At 37.3% G+C, this 20,383-nt stretch overlaps 1 protein-coding gene across 6 annotated transcripts in view; it reads left to right on the top strand.

The window, feature by feature from the left end:
- The window catches only part of MBD5 (methyl-CpG binding domain protein 5), a 178,788-nt gene that overhangs the window by 146,143 nt on the left and 12,262 nt on the right, over positions 1-20,383 (top strand). For 5 of the 6 annotated variants that reach the window (XM_032856105.1, XM_032856102.1, XM_032856103.1 and 2 more), the window contains 3 exons: positions 1,974-2,999; positions 4,627-4,838; positions 8,630-9,838. In XM_032856105.1, coding sequence (XP_032711996.1) covers positions 1,974-2,999; positions 4,627-4,838; positions 8,630-9,838 — 2,447 coding nt within the window. The remainder of the gene's footprint in view (positions 1-1,973; positions 3,000-4,626; positions 4,839-8,629; positions 9,839-20,383) is intronic. The other variant, XM_032856107.1, reaches the window with a different exon arrangement.

The raw sequence follows: 20,383 nt of genomic DNA, 5'->3' as shown, positions 1-20,383 counted from the left end.
ATTTACCTGTTTTTGATTCTCACAACAATCATGCCATCATACCAGTTTTTCCTGAGGAAAAATTCGAAGATAGCAAAGTATTGTATGCAGCAAGATGTTCATCCCTGTGTTATATATAATGATGAAAACATGAAAGTGTAAATGCCAAACTTTATAAGAATGGTTCAATAAATACGATCAATCCATATACTACAAGGTTAAAAAGATTAATACAAATGTCTATATATCAAAAAGGAAAGATTTTGGTGTTACTCTGTTAGAAGAAAACAAGAATATAAAATGATATTTGTGGTACTACTAGGACTATGGAAACATTTCTGTATATTTGTATTTGGACAGGCCTCAATGGTAACATATTCAAATATAAAGTTTCTTATGGCATAGCACCACAGTACAGTATTTGAATTACTTTAGAGTTTCAATAACACTGATGTTGTTCTTGATATCATATACATGTTTAATATAAAATTAAATGCATAAGCCTGTCACAGTATTTGCTGAATGCATATATTACATAATGCATCTCTATAAGGAAAGGCCTTTTATGAAAAAAAATGAAGTTTCCTTTTCAACAGAATGTGATACTCCCACCCCATCTCTTGTGCATCTGGATCACCAGGGGTGGTTGCAAACAATACTACTGCTCAGGCTGCACCCCCAGGAGATGTTTTCAACTGCTCTGGGATAGGGCCCAGGCATTATGTTTGTTTGTTTGTTTGTTTGTTTGAAGTTCTCCAGGTAGTAATCCTGTTGTGCAGCTTGGATTGAGAACAGCTAAAACGATTATAATCCTAAACAACTGAAAGTTTATACTTTTAAATGTTAAGTTCCTTGAATTTTCATCACTAGCATAAGACTTTCAAGATTAAGAATGCTATTTGGATGATAGCATTTGGTCTGATTTAAGGAATCCTAAATATAGAGTATCTTTATGCTATCAGAGTGACAAAAATTAAAAAATAATGATAAAATACAGTGTCGGTGAGAAATGAGCACTGCCATACACTGTTTACAAAAATGTAAATGGAATGTGTATTGATCAACTTTGCTGTAGGGCAGTTTGACAATATGTATCCAAAGCTTTAAAAATACATAAGCCCTTTTATCCCTGGAATCCCGTTTTAAAGAATTTATCCTTGGAAAATAATTGAGCATATTGGCAAAGATGAGTTAATAAGAATGTCTATCAGAGTGTTGCTTACAATAGTAATTATAATTCGATCATAAACAATCAAATAACCACAACTGTGAACTGATTAAATATTGATACATGATAGTAGTAAAATGGCTTAGAAGTTAACACAAGTTAACATGGAAAGATATTCAAGACATATTGATAAAAGAAAAAAACTACAAAACAGCATAATTCCATTTTTGTTAAAATATATAATATGTGTATATATGTTTGCATATGTATAAACATACAGGTGGGCAAAGCCTGAGGAGGTATACACTAACATATTAATAGTTATCTCCATAGGTATTGTTTTCTTTTCTGCTTTGTACTCTCATGCATATTCTAATTCTTTTTTTTTTCCACTAAAAGCAAGTGGTAGTATTATAAAGACCAAAAACATTTTCTTAAATAAAAAATATATTTTGAAAAATAAAGCCTTGTTACCTTTATCTAGCCAATTGAGTGAGCTACAAGACAGATTCCTCTTTCTTCACTTAGTTCAACTTGTGAAAAACAAGCTATTTGTTAGTTAGAAAGAACTGTTTCTTTATATTTTTTAGTATTTCTAAACTTCTTCAATATATGTATTTTCAAAGCAGATTAGGAAGTATAAAGTTAAACTTAAGTTTTATTAACAGATTCCAACTCATCTCTGATGACAATTAATCTGACTTAACCCCTCAAAGGTGACCTGTAACAAATTAATTGAAATGTATCTTAATGTATTTTTATGGGATCATCTTCCTTAACATCCATAAATAATAAGTGGTTTGGTTTTTTTCCTTCTTCATTTTAGGCGGTTCAGGACCATCATCCTCCATAGCCATAGCTGGCACCAACCACCCCGCCATTACAAAGACAACATCTGTTCTTCAAGATGGCGTCATAGTTACCACCGCAGCTGGAAACCCACTGCAGAGTCAGCTGCCTATTGGGAGTGATTTTCCTTATGTTGGCCAGGAGCACGCACTTCATTTTCCATCCAACAGCACTTCAAACAACCATCTTCCACACCCCTTGAACCCCAGCCTCCTCAGTTCTCTACCTATCTCTTTGCCAGTGAATCAACAGCATCTCCTAAACCAGAATCTATTAAATATCCTCCAGCCTTCAGCAGGAGAAGGCAAGTCTGAGATCAACCTCCACCCTTTAGGTTTTCTCAACCCGAATGTAAACACTGCTTTAGCTTTTCTCTCCGGTGACATGGATGGGCAGGTATTGCAGCCTGTTCACTTTCAGCTCTTAGCAGCCCTGCTTCAGAACCAAGCCCAAGCAGCTGCCATGCTTCCCCTGCCATCTTTCAATATGACCATCTCAGATCTTTTGCAACAGCAAAATACCCCTTTACCCTCATTATCACAGATGACAGCCCCACCAGACCATTTGCCAAGCAATCAGTCAGAGAACAGCCGAGCTGAGACCCTTTTAACCAGCCCCCTGGGGAACCCTTTACCAAGCTTTGCAGGCAGTGACACTACTTTTAACCCCCTGTTCCTCCCAGCTGTCACTGGGGCCTCGGGATTAATGGCCTTGAATCCCCAGCTGTTGGGAGGTGTCCTGAACTCAGCATCGGCCAACACCGCTAATCATCCAGAGGTTTCCATAGCAACTTCCTCCCAGGCAACCACTACCACAACCACTACATCATCAGCAGTGGCAGCACTGACTGTCTCAACACTTGGTGGGACAGCAGTGGTGTCAATGGCAGAAACATTGCTGAATATATCTAATAATGCTGGGAATACACCTGGTCCAGCTAAACTCAACAGTAACTCTGTGGTGCCACAGCTACTTAACCCTCTACTGGGGACAGGTCTGCTTGGTAAGTTAAATTTTTTCACAAATTTTTAAAAAAGAAACGTTTTTCTAATCCTATTTTCTCCTTTTTAAAAACTCCATTTTGTCACACTATTTTTAAAAATGTTTTTGTTATGTCACAGCTTGCTTAAGGAACTAAATATAATAACACCCACACACATCCATAGTTATACAAACATGAAAATGACTTTTTCCTTTTCCCCTATTCTAGCAGTACTAAATATCATTTTAATCTGCTTTCTCTGATCTTCTAATTCTGATGCCACTTAAACCTAACCTACCTATGATTCTCTTAAGCCAAGTAGAGTCTTATTTTTCAAACAATAAAGCACAGGTCCATCTTAAAAATAACTTTCATTTGAATTTTATTTGGTGTGGCATCACAGGGTTAGTATGAGCAGCTGCACTATGGATGGAAACAGCTTGAGGAAGTGTTTTTTCCAGGTGATCCCTAAATAACAAAACTAAACGCTTATCCAGCAAAATAAGAAACAAGGCATTAAAAACATTCAAAGATAAACTTTGCCCAAGTTCAGGGAAACAGACAGCCTCAATCTCTGCTGTTAGATGGCCTCAGACAGTAGGAGTCTAGAACGTTGGGGCTTAAAAACAAAATCCTTCGTGTAGATTATTCTATCACAATAAGGTTAGAAAATAATGTCAAGTATATCCAACTGACTCATGCAGGTAACTCTAAAATTAAGGGTAGGGATGGTGTCTGAAAAGTCTGGAAACAGGCAAAATGATACTGCCAAAAGGGCATCTTCAGTACATAAAAACTAATAGTATTGTGTCTTCAGATTTTATGGACACCTTTGTAATCCAATTTACTAATTTTATGGTTTACTAGTTGCTATAGTTTATTAGTTTGATTTGCCATTGAAATCAACAGTTAAATCATTTAAAAAGCATTACAGATTTGCATATTTCAAGTTACAAGACAATTTCAATGACATTGTCTTCAAGATCATTTCAATGTAATTTCCAAACAAGTTAAACATGAATTCTGAATATAAACTTAGTTATTAACTAATCCCATCTGATTGTATAACATTTACTTTAATGATTATGACAATGAATTCTTTTGTATTGTTAGCTTTCTTTACAATTTTAATTTTAGGTGACCAACATTTTACTTAAAAACAAAATGTGTTTTTCTAGGCCAAATCTGATTTTATTTGGTGGTATTTATTGATGACTGTGGCTTAAGAACAAAATTTCGTAAATAAGCCCTATTCAGACCCATTCATTTTAACAATTTGCTCAAAGACATAATTACTAAAACATTTTAGGATTAATTTCAACCTTTAGTTTCAAGTGCTCAACAAAAATAATTTAAAGGAATTCTACAACTCTGAAGCTCAGTATATGGAGATTGGCTAACGGATAGAGCAAAGACTACGTAGTGTCTCCAGAATATAAAATCAAAAAACTAATTATGAAAGATAAAATTAAGTAATAAAACTCCTCTTTATTTACCACTTAGTAAGACATTGAGGAGAAAAAGAGAAAAGAATGACCATGTCAGGTCTAGTTTTCAGTTTTTGTTTCAGGAATCCTCAGGTACAAAGATAGGCATAGGATCTCCAAAGAGTCACATTGACTTACATTTTATGTTTTTCAAACTATAGGTGACATGTCCTCAATAAACAATTCTTTGAATAACCATCAACTGACTCATCTGCAGTCGCTGTTAAACAACAATCAGATGTTTCCTCCAAATCAGCAGCAGCAGCAGCAACTTCTTCAGGGGTACCAGAACCTGCAGGCATTTCAAGGACAGCCCACAATTCCTTGCACGGCTAACAGTAACCCCATGGCTTGTCTGTTTCAGAACTTTCAGGTACTCTCCTTCCCTGGGTTCCTCGAATAGTAAACAATATCTAGGTCTGTTGAAACTCTTAGTTGGGGGAGAAGAGATGGGAGAAGGAAGTCATGTGCTCTCTCACCACCACTGACTGTGGTAATGAATGTTGTTAAACATTACGGTCTTTTCGTGAAGGTTATTTTATTTAGTCTGAAGCATCTCGGTGGTCCTTTCAGAGCTGATAGTAAAAACTGATCATAGGATCCTCTTAAACCCTTTCATGGTTTCCATTGCTCTCATGATTGAAATCCGTATTTTTCACCTGCTGGTTCAGCCTCACTCACCAGGCCCAGCCTTTACCACCCTCCCTGGCTTCAACCACTTAGTCTTCCCTTTTAGTTCTACAAGCTGAATACATTCCTGATAGATTAAGGAGATGGAAAGAGTAACACTTAATAAATATAAAGAGAAAATATAGAAGTATTTTTTAAATGATCTTGGGGTAGAGAAGGCACTTTCAGTAAGACACAAAATCAAGAAGTCCAAAAGAAAAGAAGTGATAGCGTTGAATATATAAAACTTTAAAATCTCTGTATGATAAGGGCATTCTAAATGAACTTAAAGACAAGTGGCATCTGGCAGAAAATACTTGCATAATAATAGCAAATAATTGACATTCATTATAGGAAAAAAGCTCCTACAAATCAGGAAGAAAAAAGATAATTGATTAGAAAAATGAGCAATAGATATGAACAGAAAATTCACAGAAAATGAAAAATAAATTATTAATGAACATATGAAAAGAGTAATCAGAGTTATACAAATTACAACACTAATGTGTCCATCAGATTGATTGATATCCCTTGCTGACAGTGGTGTGGGGAAACGGATTCTTTTAGATATATTTTTGGTCTGATTGTATGCTGATATAGTTCTTTTGGAGGTTAATTTGATAGTTCATCAGGTTTTTAAATATACATATCCTTTGATACAGAAATTCAACCTCTTTGTATCTATTTTAGAGAAATCTTCCAATGTGAACAAAAGGGCACATGCTAGAATGTTCATTACAACTTGATTTGTGGTGGCAAAAATTAGAAACCTCTTAATTGTCCATCAGTCTGGAAATGGCTAAATATACTATTTATATATTTATATGTATATGTAAAAATGTGTATAATATATCTGTCTTTCTAGTAGTTTAAAATATTTAGGTAGATTTACATAACTGATATGGAAAGATCCACAAGAATGCAAAACTTTAATACTATAATATTATAGAATAGTACTAAAATACTATACCATTTATGTGAAAGAAGGAAGGAAAGAAAACCAGATATATACCTACACACCTTAAAGTATTAAACATAAGTGTCTGCAAGGATGTACTATAGCAATGATTTCTTCTGAGAAAGGAAATGGACTTGGAGTGGGATGGGAAAGTCAGGTTTGGGTGGGTGGGGAGTAGTGGTAAAGTGGTTACTTTTTTGACAATGAGAAAATATTCAGACATATCTTGTGTATTAAATTAATTTAGAAGGGAGGAGAAAGGGCCCAGCCATGTCACTGAGAATCTCAAGCAAGTAGATAAAGCCTGAAGAGAATCCCCTAGATTTAGGACATAATTACCAGTAATGGGTAGAATTCAGTTTTAGTGGAGTGGTAAGAGCACAGGAGAGATTGCAATGGATGGAAGGATGAAAAGGTTAAGAATTAAAGAGTGTGGATTACTCTTTCAAACACTTAAGGATGAGAAACATAAGAGTAAAAGGGTGGTGCCCCAAGGCAGACGTAGGTTGAAGCAAACTTTTAAAAACATGGAAGCTGGGGCGCCTGGGTGGCTCAGTGGCTTAAGCCTCTGCCTTCGGCTCAGGTCGTGATCTCAGGGTCCTGGGATCAAGCCCCACATCGGGCTCTCTGCCCAGCAGGGAGCCTGCTTCCCCTTCTTTCTCTACCTGCCTCTCTGCCCACTTGTGATCTCTCTCTCTCTCTGTCTGTCAAATAAATAAATAAAAAAAAAATATTTAAAAAAACATGGAAGCTATGCACATGGTTGTGTGCTAGAGGAAAGAGCCAAAAAACAAAACAAAACAAGAAAGTGGAGAAGATTGAACATAATGTAGGGAAGGGATAACAAACGAGGCAAAATCCCTGAGGAGTGCTTGGGATCCAGAGCTCAAATCCAAACACTACACTTCCACCTTTCCAAGATACCCTCAGAAAGCAGAAGAGACCCCTCTTACACTGAGAAGCGGGGCAGGATTTGGGGCATGTATAGTTGCAGACAAGTATGTGCTGTGAGGGGGTAGGGAGTAGCAGAGTATAAGAACTATGAGAATTCTTAACCTATCAACTCCCATTTTCTCTGTTAGTAAGGTTGTACACTAAGAATAGTGCCAGAGATGGTGGAGCAGCCCGCTTGAAGAAGTGGATCAAGATACGAAGAGCTGTGAAGGAGAATGTTACCCAACTAGAGGGTCGTCAGATTGATGGAAACAATAAGTCCCCAGTTATAGCTGAAAGCCCCAAATTCCTAGACAGATACTCAGCTTTCTCACTGTGGATATAGATAAGCAGGCAGTTAAATTGATCCCAGATTGAGATTTTATCTGGTAGGTGTAGACAGGGGGAGAATAACAAGAGAGTCGTTGATAGGCTGATGGATCACTGGTTCTGGTTTAATGGGAAAGCATGTGAAGACAAGAAGGGAGAAATTGTTGAGGGGAAAATCCAAAGTAGCAAGGTCTGGAGCAGCAATTTCTAGGTGGGCTTGGTGTGATTAGAATAATTTGGGGGACTTTTTCCAACTGCACTCATCCTTCCTGTCCTGAGCATTGATATTCTTACCTGCTGGGCATTCCCTCCCTTCCTCTCTTCCCAATTAAGAATCACTTCTATACAGAGTCATTGTCACTGCTAACAGCATGGTGGTGTCCCCCAGTCAGTAGCTAGGTAAGGTTAAGGAGTAGATATCACTATTCTATCTAAAGTCTTCAAAAACATAGTTTTGTATCAGAAATATTTTATTGTTAAGAGTGTGTGTGTGTGTGTGTATCTAGAGAGAGAGAGAGAGAAAGAATTTTCTTTTAGCTTATGTTATATTTCAGTAGAAATATCAGTGAGTTAGAACCCCTTTTCAGAATCTGGTTCCCTTTGTCATTTGAGCAGTGCTGGTGACTCACTAGGTTCTCTCTTGGATTCCCAAGTTGCAAAACCTGTAATGACACTTAAATATGTGGAGTCATTGCCCGAAAACAGTTTGTGTCCAACCTCGTCAACTTTAACTTTTCTAGAGAATGTTTGGTAATGATGAGTTCTCTATTATTTATTTAATTATTTATTTCTCTATTTTAGAAATACATCTTTTATTTTTATTTTTTAAAAAGATATATTTTAGAAAGAAAGGAGAGAGTGCATGAGCAGAGGGAGCAGCAGAGGGAGAAGGAGAGAAGCAGACTCCCCACTAAGCGCCGAGCCCTGACCAGGGGCTTGATCCCAAGACCCCCAGATCACCACCTGAGCCGAAACCAGGAGTCTGACGCTCAACTGTCTGAGTCACCCAAGCACCCCGATGATGAATTCTTTAAAAAAAAAAAAAAAAAAAACCCGTGAAATGATTTCAACCAAAGAAACCTACCCAGATATAATCAAGGCACAAACTTTTCCATGCAGAGTGACTTTTGTTTCATCGTGAGCCTTGTCCTTTCTTTATATTTCTCTCCTTGTTACATTTGTTTGCCTTTCATTGTTTTGCCATTTATGGTCTTTCTCGTTGAGGTCTTTAAAAACTTTTCTCTCTCTCACTGCTTCCTGTCTCTTTCTTCAAGGTGAGAATGCAGGAAGATGCAGCTCTCCTAAACAAAAGAATAAGTACTCAGCCCGGGCTCACGGCACTTCCTGAGAATCCAAACACTACACTTCCACCTTTCCAAGATACATCTTGTGAGCTGCAACAGAGGATTGACCCATCTCTTGGTCAGCAGGTGAAGGATGGCCTCGTTGTGAGTGGCCAAGGTGATGCTTCTGTAGATGCCATTTACAAAGCAGTTGTTGATGCAGCCAGCAAAGGGATGCAGGTTGTCATCACCACTGCAGTCAACAGTACAACTCAGATCAGCCCCATTCCAGCTCTGAGTGCCATGAGTGCCTTCACTGCCTCAATTGGTGACCCATTAAGTCTCCCCAGTGCTGTCAGTGCGGTCATTCATGGACGAAACATGGGCAGTGTCGATCATGATGGTAGGCTGAGGAATGCAAGAGGGGCTCGGCTGCCCAGGAATCTGGACCATGGGAAAAACTCAAATGAAGGAGATGGGTTTGAATATTTCAAGTCAGCAAGTTGCCACACATCCAAAAAACAGTGGGATGGGGAGCAAAGCCCTGGAGGGGAGCAAAACAGGTGGAAGTGTGAGGAATTTTTAGATCATCCAGGCCATATCCACAGTAGTCCTTGTCATGAGAGGTCCAACAATGTCTCTACACTGCCATTTCTGCCTGGGGAACAGCACCCGGTACTGTTACCACCAAGAAACTGTCAAGGGGATAAAATTCTGGAGGAAAATTTCAGGTATAATAATTACAAAAGAACTATGATGAGTTTTAAGGAGAGACTAGAGAACACTGTGGAAAGATGTGCACACATTAATGGGAACAGACCTCGACAGAGTCGGGGCTTTGGTGAGCTGCTGAGCACCACAAGGCAAGAACTGGTCCTAGAGGAGCAGTCTCCAAGCTCCTCAAATAGTTTGGAAAGTTCTCTAGTCAAAGACTACATCCATTACAATGGAGACTTTAATGCCAAAAGCATTAATGGGTGTGTGCCTAGCCCTTCAGACGCTAAAAGCATTAGTAGTGAAGATGACCTAAGGAATCCAGATTCCCCTTCTTCAAATGAGTTGATACATTATAGGCCAAGGACGTTCAACGTTGGCGACTTGGTCTGGGGCCAAATCAAAGGACTTACTTCTTGGCCTGGAAAATTAGTAAGAGAAGACGACGTTCACAATTCATGTCAACAAAGCCCCGAGGAAGGGAAGGTATACCAATCTTTATCCATTGTCAAATACTAACCTTTGTTCAGATATCAATTGTTATTTTTTGTTGTCATCACTTTGGATTCTTTGGATTTGAAATTAGGATTCTTCATGACTCATTGAGGTCTCACAAACTTCTGGAGCATAAAATGAAGAGGGGATGGTTATAGTCACCAAAATGTCATATCAAGGGGTGAGTTGCGAAGCATTTGTAGATCCCACAAGGGCCTCTAACCCAGGAACCAGATTTCCAGAATTTTGTTAATTCTGCCTTCCTTCCCTGCATGTACCTAACTCTTCATTCCATACACAGAGGATGAAGGCAAGTGGTAAGGACTGAAAAAATCTGGTGGCCTTTGGAGTCCAGGAGTGTGGCAGAGGTAGGGTAACAGGAAGTGCTGGGGGACCACATCTCCCCCATGTGCTCGCATGGGACACATGGCGCTGAGGAGAGGGTAAAACCTGGTGCAATTGTAGCCGTTTCTGGAAGAGCAGGTAACATCCCCATATTCAGAATGCTGTCTCCTTTCAGGATATGTTCTGGGCCTTTATAACATATGGAAATGTTTAACCCCACAGTCTGGTTCTACTTAACACAATCTGATCATGCAAATTAAATGAAAACTTCTGCATGAAACCACCATTCAATTTAGAAGAAATTAGTAGGGGTCTTCTGGGTCCCCCCCAACAATTGGTAGAATTGTCTTACTAGGCAAGAAATACATAGAATGTTTAAAGCAGATAGAAAAATTTATATATGACCAAGAGGAGATATTTATGCACATTCCCCACATATGATGAAGAAACATAATTTTTCATCTCCTTAGGAAATAAAAATTACTCTTATAAATATATATTATTCCCTTAAAGAGTATATTATGTAAAGCTATTTCAACTCCGTTCAAACCTCCACTGGCACTTAGGTTTAATGGCAGGAAACCAAAAACATTTTTGTCAGCACAATAAAAAGATTGTCTTTTTCCAAATGACCAGGAGGTCCTTAAGCCCATTGCTTATGATGACTAATATATACTTGTCAGGATACGCTCTGGGCGTAGTGTTTCTATGTTTGATAAGAAAATGAATTCCATACCCCTACTCACAAAACATTTTACTCTCTAATCTCTTTGAGACCAGACAAAACATTCTTTAAGTTGATAAACCTAAATATTTTTGACAGTTTATTCAAAAAGTAATTAGAAACAGCAAAACTGGACTTTTATGATGTAAATGGACAGCTCCAAATAGAAGAGGTAGACACTGACTGTTTCACAATCTCTGTGCAAATGAAACCAAGTCTTTCCAAGCGCCATTTTACAAAAAGCTTAAGGAAAGAAAAGATTATGGCCTCCCTTTCCTGGAAGCATTCTTCCTGTCCTAAATGCCTTGTCTAAATATCTTTTATGTCCTCAGGAGAATAAAGGCATGTACTTTTAACACATTTCACATTAAACAATGGTCTTAATCTTCTGATTAGTCTGTGTTTGCAAACTCCTGGGATTGAGTTACTCACCGATATTTAGGGAGATACACTTTTTAAAAAAAATCATTATCTGAGAACCCAAGAAACATTTATTTTGCTTCATTTAAATAATCAACTGGTTTTCACTCACTGTACACTAATAAGCATTTTTTAAAATCCAGATTCTTCTTCCTTATTGGAGGCAGTAAATGAATTTCTTAACAGGGAACATAACATTGTTTCTGTCACCTCAAATACTCCCCTCACCCCCCACCATCTGACACTGTAATTTTGCATCCTGACAACCTTAATATCAAAACTTTGATATCATGATACACCAAGAATATTTTTAGTAATTCAAAAAAAATAATTTAAAGCACACATTTGGAGGTACAAAACTGAAAACATATAATAAAATATTAATGGTAACACATGAAATATTTATCTATCATTAAAAAGGAAGGTATAACAGCCTTAAAAGCTCTAGGGCACTTAACATTTTTAAAAACCTCTGGTCTTTTCAGGAACCCCCCCCCCACTTTTGCACATTAAAAAAAACGAAACAAAGTACTATTTCACAAGCACTCTTTTTTCTTCTATAGTTCACAAAACAAAGGAAGGGCTTCCTCATACCTTATTTAATGATGCCCAGCAAGCCAAGCAGTGTTCTCAATTTATAAGACCAGGAAAGGTGAAATTTCAAACACAGGGCTGTCTGACTTCAAGCCAGATGGCCTTTGCTTGATGTCTTGGTAATCCTGGTTCAGCAAGAAAACATTAAACTTTGTTCAATATCTGTGTAAGACAAAGCATGATCTATTTGAAAAGATTTCCAGTAAAACATTTTTAAAATTTATACTCTCAGTCTGGTGAACGAACTGGTCATGATGTAAATTTTATTTACATAGAATCCCTTAGTCTCCTCAGCAATGTTGCATAAATATAGTCTTGTGCACTACTAATCAGATTTCTGCTTTTAAAAAGGTAAGCAGTACATTAGGGTCTCTTCTATATACTGTGGCAAAGGATGACATTTTAGTAAAGTCGAGAGAGAGACAGATTTCATAATCAATGAGTTTATTATAGTAAAATCTAATTAATTCCACCTTGCTAATGTGGAACATGGAACCGCATCCCCCTAGTGTTTATCTTTGTAGTATCTCAGAAGAAAAGGTTTAGTAAACAATTTTCTTACACATTATCATTTTAAAACCTTCTTAGATTCTCAGTTTTTCATACTATTTCCATGTCCACAAAGTAAATTAATCAAAGATTCTGTCAGATCCCTCCAGATAAAATCTATGTTAACTCAAGTGTTAGAGTAGATTTATTATCTTATCTCTCCCCACCCCCCACATTGCACAAACCTATCATTTATTTTCTATTGCAGCCTTTGTTCTCACCAAACCACTTCAAATTCTTCTCAGAAGCAGGCAAAATTTTTTTAAAAAGTAATGAATTAACAGGATTGCAGGTTACTGATTCAAAGTAAGCTGGGCACCTCTCTTGCTTTTAGGTTGCATGGGTGGCCTCTGGACTTACAGATCAGTGCTGTGACTGGAACAGTGATACCGGCCTGGGGCTGAGATGTCCATGTTGTCCTTAAGTTGATACTTTAACCGGCTGTCATGATAGTAAATGACCTGGTCAGGTTATGATCTTAGGAAGGCATTGTTCATCTTTGGTGGGGTATTAAGCCTAGCAGCATTACTAATAATGCATTAGAACTGTCCTGCACTTTTGGTGATTGCTTCCTAAGAGGTTTTATTTCAAAACATCAAACACCATATGAACATAGTCTTCAGAGAACTAGAGAGAACGCAGAAAGAGGCACGAACTTTGGACATTCTCACATGAGCTTAATCCCAGCTCTCTCTGTTCCCTAAATGCTGCTGGGTAGGTGTATTAATCTCCCTGAGCTGCCATCTCTTCACCTCTCAAGTGGGAATGGAATATCAGTTCCTACTCAGAAGATGTTTTAAGAGTTAAATGAGATACCACAAATAGATTATCCAGCACACAAAAGAGTCTCAGTAAAAATTAACCTCCTTGCCCCTGTTCTTTTTGTTAGACAACCTTATTAATTTGGGTGTCACCACTCCGGAACCATGGTGATTTAGGTTTAGTTATTGTTTACCTAGGCATTACCCATGATTAAAGGATTTACTAAACAGGTAGAGGGTGAGAGGATTATAATGAATATATTTAATGAATGAAATAGTTTATAACCATTTTTTAATGTAGTTCAGCACATTGCATACAGATTGGCATATCTGATTATAACTTATTATTAGCTGTTCATTTCAAGTAGGAGTTCTACTTGGAAGCGTTTTCAAGCACTTTGTTCAGTGAGCCTGAAACTCCCTCTCCCAACAAGGTTTCTAAAAAATACCAACACAGACTTTCTTCCTTTACTTTCCTACCCCACCCCCACCCCCACACATACAACAATATTAATGAGTAGAGATGTTTATTTGTTTAACAGTCCATGGAAAGTTGGGCTAATCTCCCCTATAGACTACTGTCCCAATATTGAAGCTATGTGAAACACCAAAGAATATTATGTGTCTGGTATTATACTGTTCCAAAAGTAGTATCTCCTTACTCTCTAACACATTCCTTCCTTTGGTTATCACTTTGTAATGAAGGATGGTCTGAAAGATATTTATATTTTTTCTAAATAAATGAGGCAAGTTTCTCTCTGAACCATGAATCCTTTATAGTTAAGGTTCAGTGGCCAAGAATAAGACCTCAGTGCTGTGTTCCAGTACATCATCGCAGCCAGAGAAATGCACTGCCAGTTCTTGGCACAGTATTAGGGAATTCTTGGAAAGGGAAATGGCTTCCGCTGGCATTACACCTATCCACCATAAAGTGCAAACATTTTTTTAAAGATTATTTATTTTAGAGAGAGATCACGCACACAGGAAGGAGGGTCAGAGGAAGAGAGAGTCTCCAACAGACTCCCTGCTGAGTGCAGAGCCTGATGGGGAGCTCAATCACAGGACACCTGAGCTGAAATCAAGAGTGGCCGCTTAACTGACTTAGGCACCCAGGCACCCCAACATGCAAACATTTTAAGCCATTGCAACTGTGGAGGAAAATGGTTATCTTTATGTACTTGTTTCAGTAATTAGTTAAAAATAGGAAAAGTGCCCCTGTTTTCTAAAATATATTTTGTAATTATCATCTGCCCTCTCTGATCTTACATTAATTAGCCTAAGAGTATTGACACTCAAGTGATAATCAAAAAATAAAATTCTTTTTTAGTACATAATTTTTAATCTTTTTGAACATTTCCCATAGGTCTTCATATTTCATTGCTCTTATATAAAATGTGTATTCTAACTTGAGCCAAATTTAGGAAAGGACTTATATCTAGGCTGGCACCACAATGTTTCTCTTCAGGGAAATGCTGGTTGTTGCTGGACAGGTAGAGACCTCTGATTACCCAGAAAAGTTGTACATTTCAGTGCAACACCATGTGAATAAATGAAGATGTGTGTTTGTTTGTTTTTTAAGATTTTATTTATTTATTTGACAGACAGAGATCACAAGTAGGAAGAGAGGCAGTCAGAGAGAGGGAGGAAGCAGGCTCCCTTCCAAGCAGAGAGCCCGATACGGGGCTCAATCCCAGGTCCCTGGAATCATGATCTGAGCAGAAGGCAGAGGCTTAACCCACTGAGCCACCCAGGCGCCCCTGAAGACGTGTTTTTAAAAGGAATGGGCAGGGTGCTCTCTCTTTAGAATAACACTTTGCCTTTCTTCACGCAGTTATATTTGGCAGGTAGAGATAAAAATATTTCTCCGAATAGTCAGTCATTCATATGAGACAAAACTCATCATTTTTAAAACTCATAACCAAACTTATTTTGGGACAGTCCACTTTCTATATGTCAGGTGAGTGTCACACACACACACACACACACACACGTTTTGACAGTGTGAAACATAACCAAAGACAGCTGACCATCGGATAGGGATGTATAACTGAAGTTTGAGCTCTCTTTTGATGTTTAAACATTCTACTTTGAAGAACATTCTTTCTGTGCTTGATTATCAGCATTAGCTGTTTGTATTCTTTGGTACTATAATTCTCCATTGAAAGTGTGCTTTGTGTATTGCCCCTGCCTTATATATCTCCTTAACTGCTGTTGGGAATGAATCCTTGTCTCTACACCTGATCACCAACCACAGTATCTGGGCTGCCTTGTGGCTGGTGGGATGGCAGGGGCGATCAATGCTCTGTAGCAACAGGATCGCCCTGAAAAGGGAGGAAGATATTGAGAAGTAATGTGCATGATAAAAGCCAGGCTGATGAAGTCAGTGCCTGATGAAAATTTGGAAGATAGTAACAATGAAGAACTGGGTAAGACCAAAAATGTGAATATTAGCAAAACGACCAAACAGAGTAAAAGCTTAGGTAAGATGGTGCATGTCCCTGAAGTGAACTGTGGGATATTGTAACCTTTTCCCCCTGAACAAGGATAAAGGAAAAGGAGGCTTATCTCCAGTTACAGACAAGGGAGACCTACACGGAGTTCTTGAGCTGGTTGGTACAGTTTTCAAAAGGACAGTAGCAAATGGAGTTTGGTCTGAGGCAGGTACATGCTTCCGACACGAACATTTAAACAGTGTTGCTTTAAAAATAGGAGCTTGCCCAAAACATTTAATTGCATGTATGGGTGGTGGATCTATATGAACTCTGTTGTACATTTAGAAGAGATTTACTCTAGTCCTGTAGTCTACTTTCCTATTACTTAAAACCCTGCTTCCCAAGTAAAGAGGAAAGGAAGCGCGCACACACACACACACACACACACACAAGCACGCACGTACACAAAGCCTCAGATAATGCCACAGACAAATCATTAATGTGTATTTGGTAAGTTCATTTGAAAAAAAATGGGATCCACTTTAGGAATTTTTCCATGAGTACTACTGATAGAAAATTAGGTTCATCCTTTACTGTCACAGGTAAATCAATATTTTAAAAATATTGCAATATTGCCCTTAAGTTAGCAGGACTTTTTCAGGTGGAAGATTTTTTAAAATATTTACTGTTTAATTAATGTTAATTAATGTTTGACAATAATGAACCTAATAAATGTTTCATATTTGCTTATTGCTTCAGGGCTGTATTTCCCAGGCTTCAGCTAAAGTTACCTGCTCCCTGCCTCCCCCCTCCACCCCCACCTCTCTGTAAAAAAAAAGGAAAAATGTATGCAGTGTTCCTTTAGGGGCTCCTGGGTAATTCAGCCAGTTAAGGGTCCAACTCTTAATTTCAGCTCAGGTCATGATCTCAGGGTGGTGAAATTGAGCCCTGTGTCGGGTTCCCCCTGGGCATGAAGTCTGCTTAAGATTCTCTTTCTCCCTCTCCCTCTGCCCCTCCCCACAAAAATAAACCCAAAAATAACATTGCATGTTCCCTTTACTATTACTTAGTTTAAAATTTTATTAAGATTCATTTACTTATTTATTTACTTATTTATTTAATCAACAAAGACTTTTTGGACTCATATTATGAACTAGGCATTGTTCGAGCCACTTTCAAGTAACTTTCAGTCTTACTCTAAGATATAATACATACGAAATTATAGGTATAATTTTTTTGTGTTTTTCTAATATAAACTGGTATGGCTATATAAATATTAAAAGTGTTTAGAGGTATGTCCTTGTTTCACATGCCACTGATGACCCTTTGGTAAAGAGTGCTTTGGTGTTTAGAAAGCACTTCATTGTCTTTCTAGACTCTCTCAGGGACCCGTGAAGATGTGCACAACCATCCCTATTTTACAGCTGAGGGAGCTGAAGCTCAGCGAAGTAGCGTTCCTAAAGACACAGTGAGCAGTGACAGCAGTTAAGCCAGGCCCCATCCCTGGTCTCCTAACTCTAAGCTTAGTACTCTTTGCACAGTACCATTTCCCCAACAACAGGAGCTGATGACATGAAAAAAGACGTAAAAAAGAAAAGGCGGCTCGAGTTCAGCTGTCGTGCCAGCTGTCCTGCCTCTCTTATGAAACCTGGGATGTGACTTGTACTCTGTCCTTTGACCTTTGTGTGACAGCTTTGCCTCACAACCAAGTAGCAGTCAAGTAAGTCACACAGAAATTCAATCTGTTATCAGGTTTAAAGCCTGCAGGAAACTTTTACATCATCTTTACTTAATGGACTCTATTCAAAAGTGACCTAGGATCTTTGATCCAGGATCTCCTAATACATACTCTCCCTCACTGTCAGAGGGTTGGCTTGGTTCTCTGAAAGCTTTGTGTCTCCCTTTGTCATAGATTTAAGTTACTTCTAAGATAGACTACATGCTACTGTGTTGACCCCAGATCGAACTTAACTAAATTACCAAATTTTAATATGTGCCTTGTGAATAAAATAAGCAACCAGAGATTCAGACTTTTTCAGAAAATTCTTAAACTTCCACCCTATAGGAGCATATTGGTACGTTTCTGGGTATGTTTCTAACCCTACTGAACAGGCCATAGGACTATTTGTGTTGAAGAATTGTGGTACCTAAAGAATGTGAATGAGTGCAAGAGGGTTTTAGAAGTCAAAAAAATATTCAATATGTGTGTATATTTGTACATGAGATAATATGTGAACTACAAATACATATAAATTCTGGCAATTTTTTCTAATCCTTAAATGACATATGTGCAGAGACACATGACCATGTTGGTCATTACTATTAGCATCATCATTATTAGAGCGAGCATTATATGAGAAAAGGTACATTATAAAGTCCTCCCATGATTTCTCACCAAGATAGGAGTTAAGTAATTTATGGAAGTCCTGGCTTCTGAATGTACAGGAATATAAGGTTATAATTACAGATCAAAGTATTAAGTGTTTTAAATTACTTGCTCCTTCGGTGTAAGGTTTATAGAAATATTTGTGTGTTTATCCTCTTAAATGTTACACTGCTGTATTTGATTTCTCAGTACTTTCTTCATTTATAAGTTAGCTAAGTAATTTATGATGGAGTATTCATTAAATCATTAAATATGATTTCTGTTTGACTAGAAATTGAATTTATTTTGTTCTTCTCTAATACCATCTTAGGGGGCAGGAGTATCCTTAAAGAGTTTCTTGAATATTGCGTAAGTGTATGAATAATTCCCTATAAAAAACATATGCTCTTCATATATTTCACAATTCAGGAGCATAGTAAAATTCTGAAACAAAACAAGCTAAACATTTATCTCTGGATATGTATGATCTTATCATATCAGAAATAAACTGTGATGTGTATCTTATCTGTATTTAGTTTCAGAAAGCACCATCATTGCTTTCTTTTTCAAGGTCATTGACTCCTTTATAAATAATATAGTTCATTATAGAGTACCTTACAGACTTAGAGTCAATTTAAATGAAAAAAAAAATCGCAGTAGAGAATTAGTTCAGAAAAATCAGCAGAAAATTATCCAAGCATAAAAAATTTTTAAAGATAATTTTGGGCATATATTATCTAAATTTCTGTAAATATCTAATTTGTTTTAAAATAATTTGACCTAATTTTTTTTTAGTGTGTGTGTGTGTGTGTGTGTGTGTGTGTGTGTAAAATGATTATATACTTCAATGTATATTGTAGTTGGTGTGGTGGAGAGGTTGAGCACTTTGGAGTCAGACTTGAGTTTCAGTGCTGGCCATGTTACTTAAATTCACTGACTCCCATCTGTAAAATAACAAAAATAATACTAGTTTGCACTATTATCATACTAAAGGATAAAAGAGTGCTTTTTCCATAATAAATGCACAAGTAATTTTTTTAAGAAATGTTTTTATTGCCCTTTATTCCTTAATTAAAAATAAAAATTGAAGATTAAAAAAATAGTTTTACCTAACATAGTTTTTAAGAATTAAGACCAGTGAGGTAAGTCTTTATATTGGTCTTGCTTTGTTTCACTATGACTCTTTCTGTTGCTTATATCAATCCCTTCTGAGACCTTTCACTACACTAGTTTGTATCTCCTATAAGTTTATGTTACAAGAGAGCTTCCTTCCTACTGCCAAGGATGGGAGAATCATTTAAATATAAGTGGAATTAGCCATAGATTACATAAATATAATGTGTGAAATATCTTTCATTTTCTCTTCATGTGAATGAATATAAGATGAAACCTCTTTTCTAACATGAAATGTGAGAATGTATCTGGGCACCATTTTTTTTTTTTAAACAACACATGGATATATTCATCTTACTTAAGATTTTCCAATTATTTCAGCAAGACGCTTTTCTTCATGACTTCCATGAAGTGTTATTAGAACAAAATTGTCTCTTGTTCTAGCACACGAGAAATTAGGTATCCCCAGTGAACTGTATATTAGATATTTGCATCCTTCAGGACAAAATACAAAAGTCATGAAAAGGAATATGTTTTCATTATTCTATTGTTTTTCTCATTGAATATTTAGAAATGCCTGTTTTCAAACTTGATAAAGGAAACACTTTGTTACTCACTACTGGGTACTCAATTTGAAGGGGTCAAAGAAAAATTATTTATAAATGATATTCATGAGTTAGGGAGATTTCAAGAGAAAAGAATAATTTCTTTGCTTCTTAGTATTTATTTTCTTAACCATGAGGGATTTGGGCAACCTCTCAAATTTATATATAAAAGAAGCATAGGTTGGGGAAAAAAACTGGGTTAAGCAATGGCTGGGAGACCTGCCTTGAAGCTGTGTTTACACAGCAAGCAACACTGTTTTTACTTAATTTGGGTTTTTTTTTTAAGATCAATAAAAATAGCAATTTCTTTCTTTTTTTTTTTTTTAGCAATGTTCTTCTAAAGGTGTTTTTACTCACAAGTCATATTCAAATTTTCCTATTTATTAATTGTTTATCTTGGAGGGGTGGCTTCAAGAACCATGAGAGAGATTATTGGGGGAAAGTGGCAAAGGCTGCACCTCCCCACCCCTACCAGTGCCCCATCACCATTTGGTGGCCACAGGGTGATGAAGCAGCAAGATTCTTGGCAGTGTTAAAGCGAGAAGGGAATGGATGCACCCTTAAGTTGTAGCCACACCCTCTTCCCTTGACTGGAAGGACTATGGTAGCCTACTTCCCACTCATTTTG

The sequence above is a fragment of the Lontra canadensis genome, unplaced genomic scaffold (genome assembly GCF_010015895.1).
Source record: "Lontra canadensis isolate GAN:19392208 unplaced genomic scaffold, GSC_riverotter_1.0 scaffold11, whole genome shotgun sequence".
NCBI lineage: Eukaryota > Metazoa > Chordata > Mammalia > Carnivora > Mustelidae > Lontra > Lontra canadensis.
This window is presented reverse-complemented; position numbering and strand designations above follow the sequence as displayed.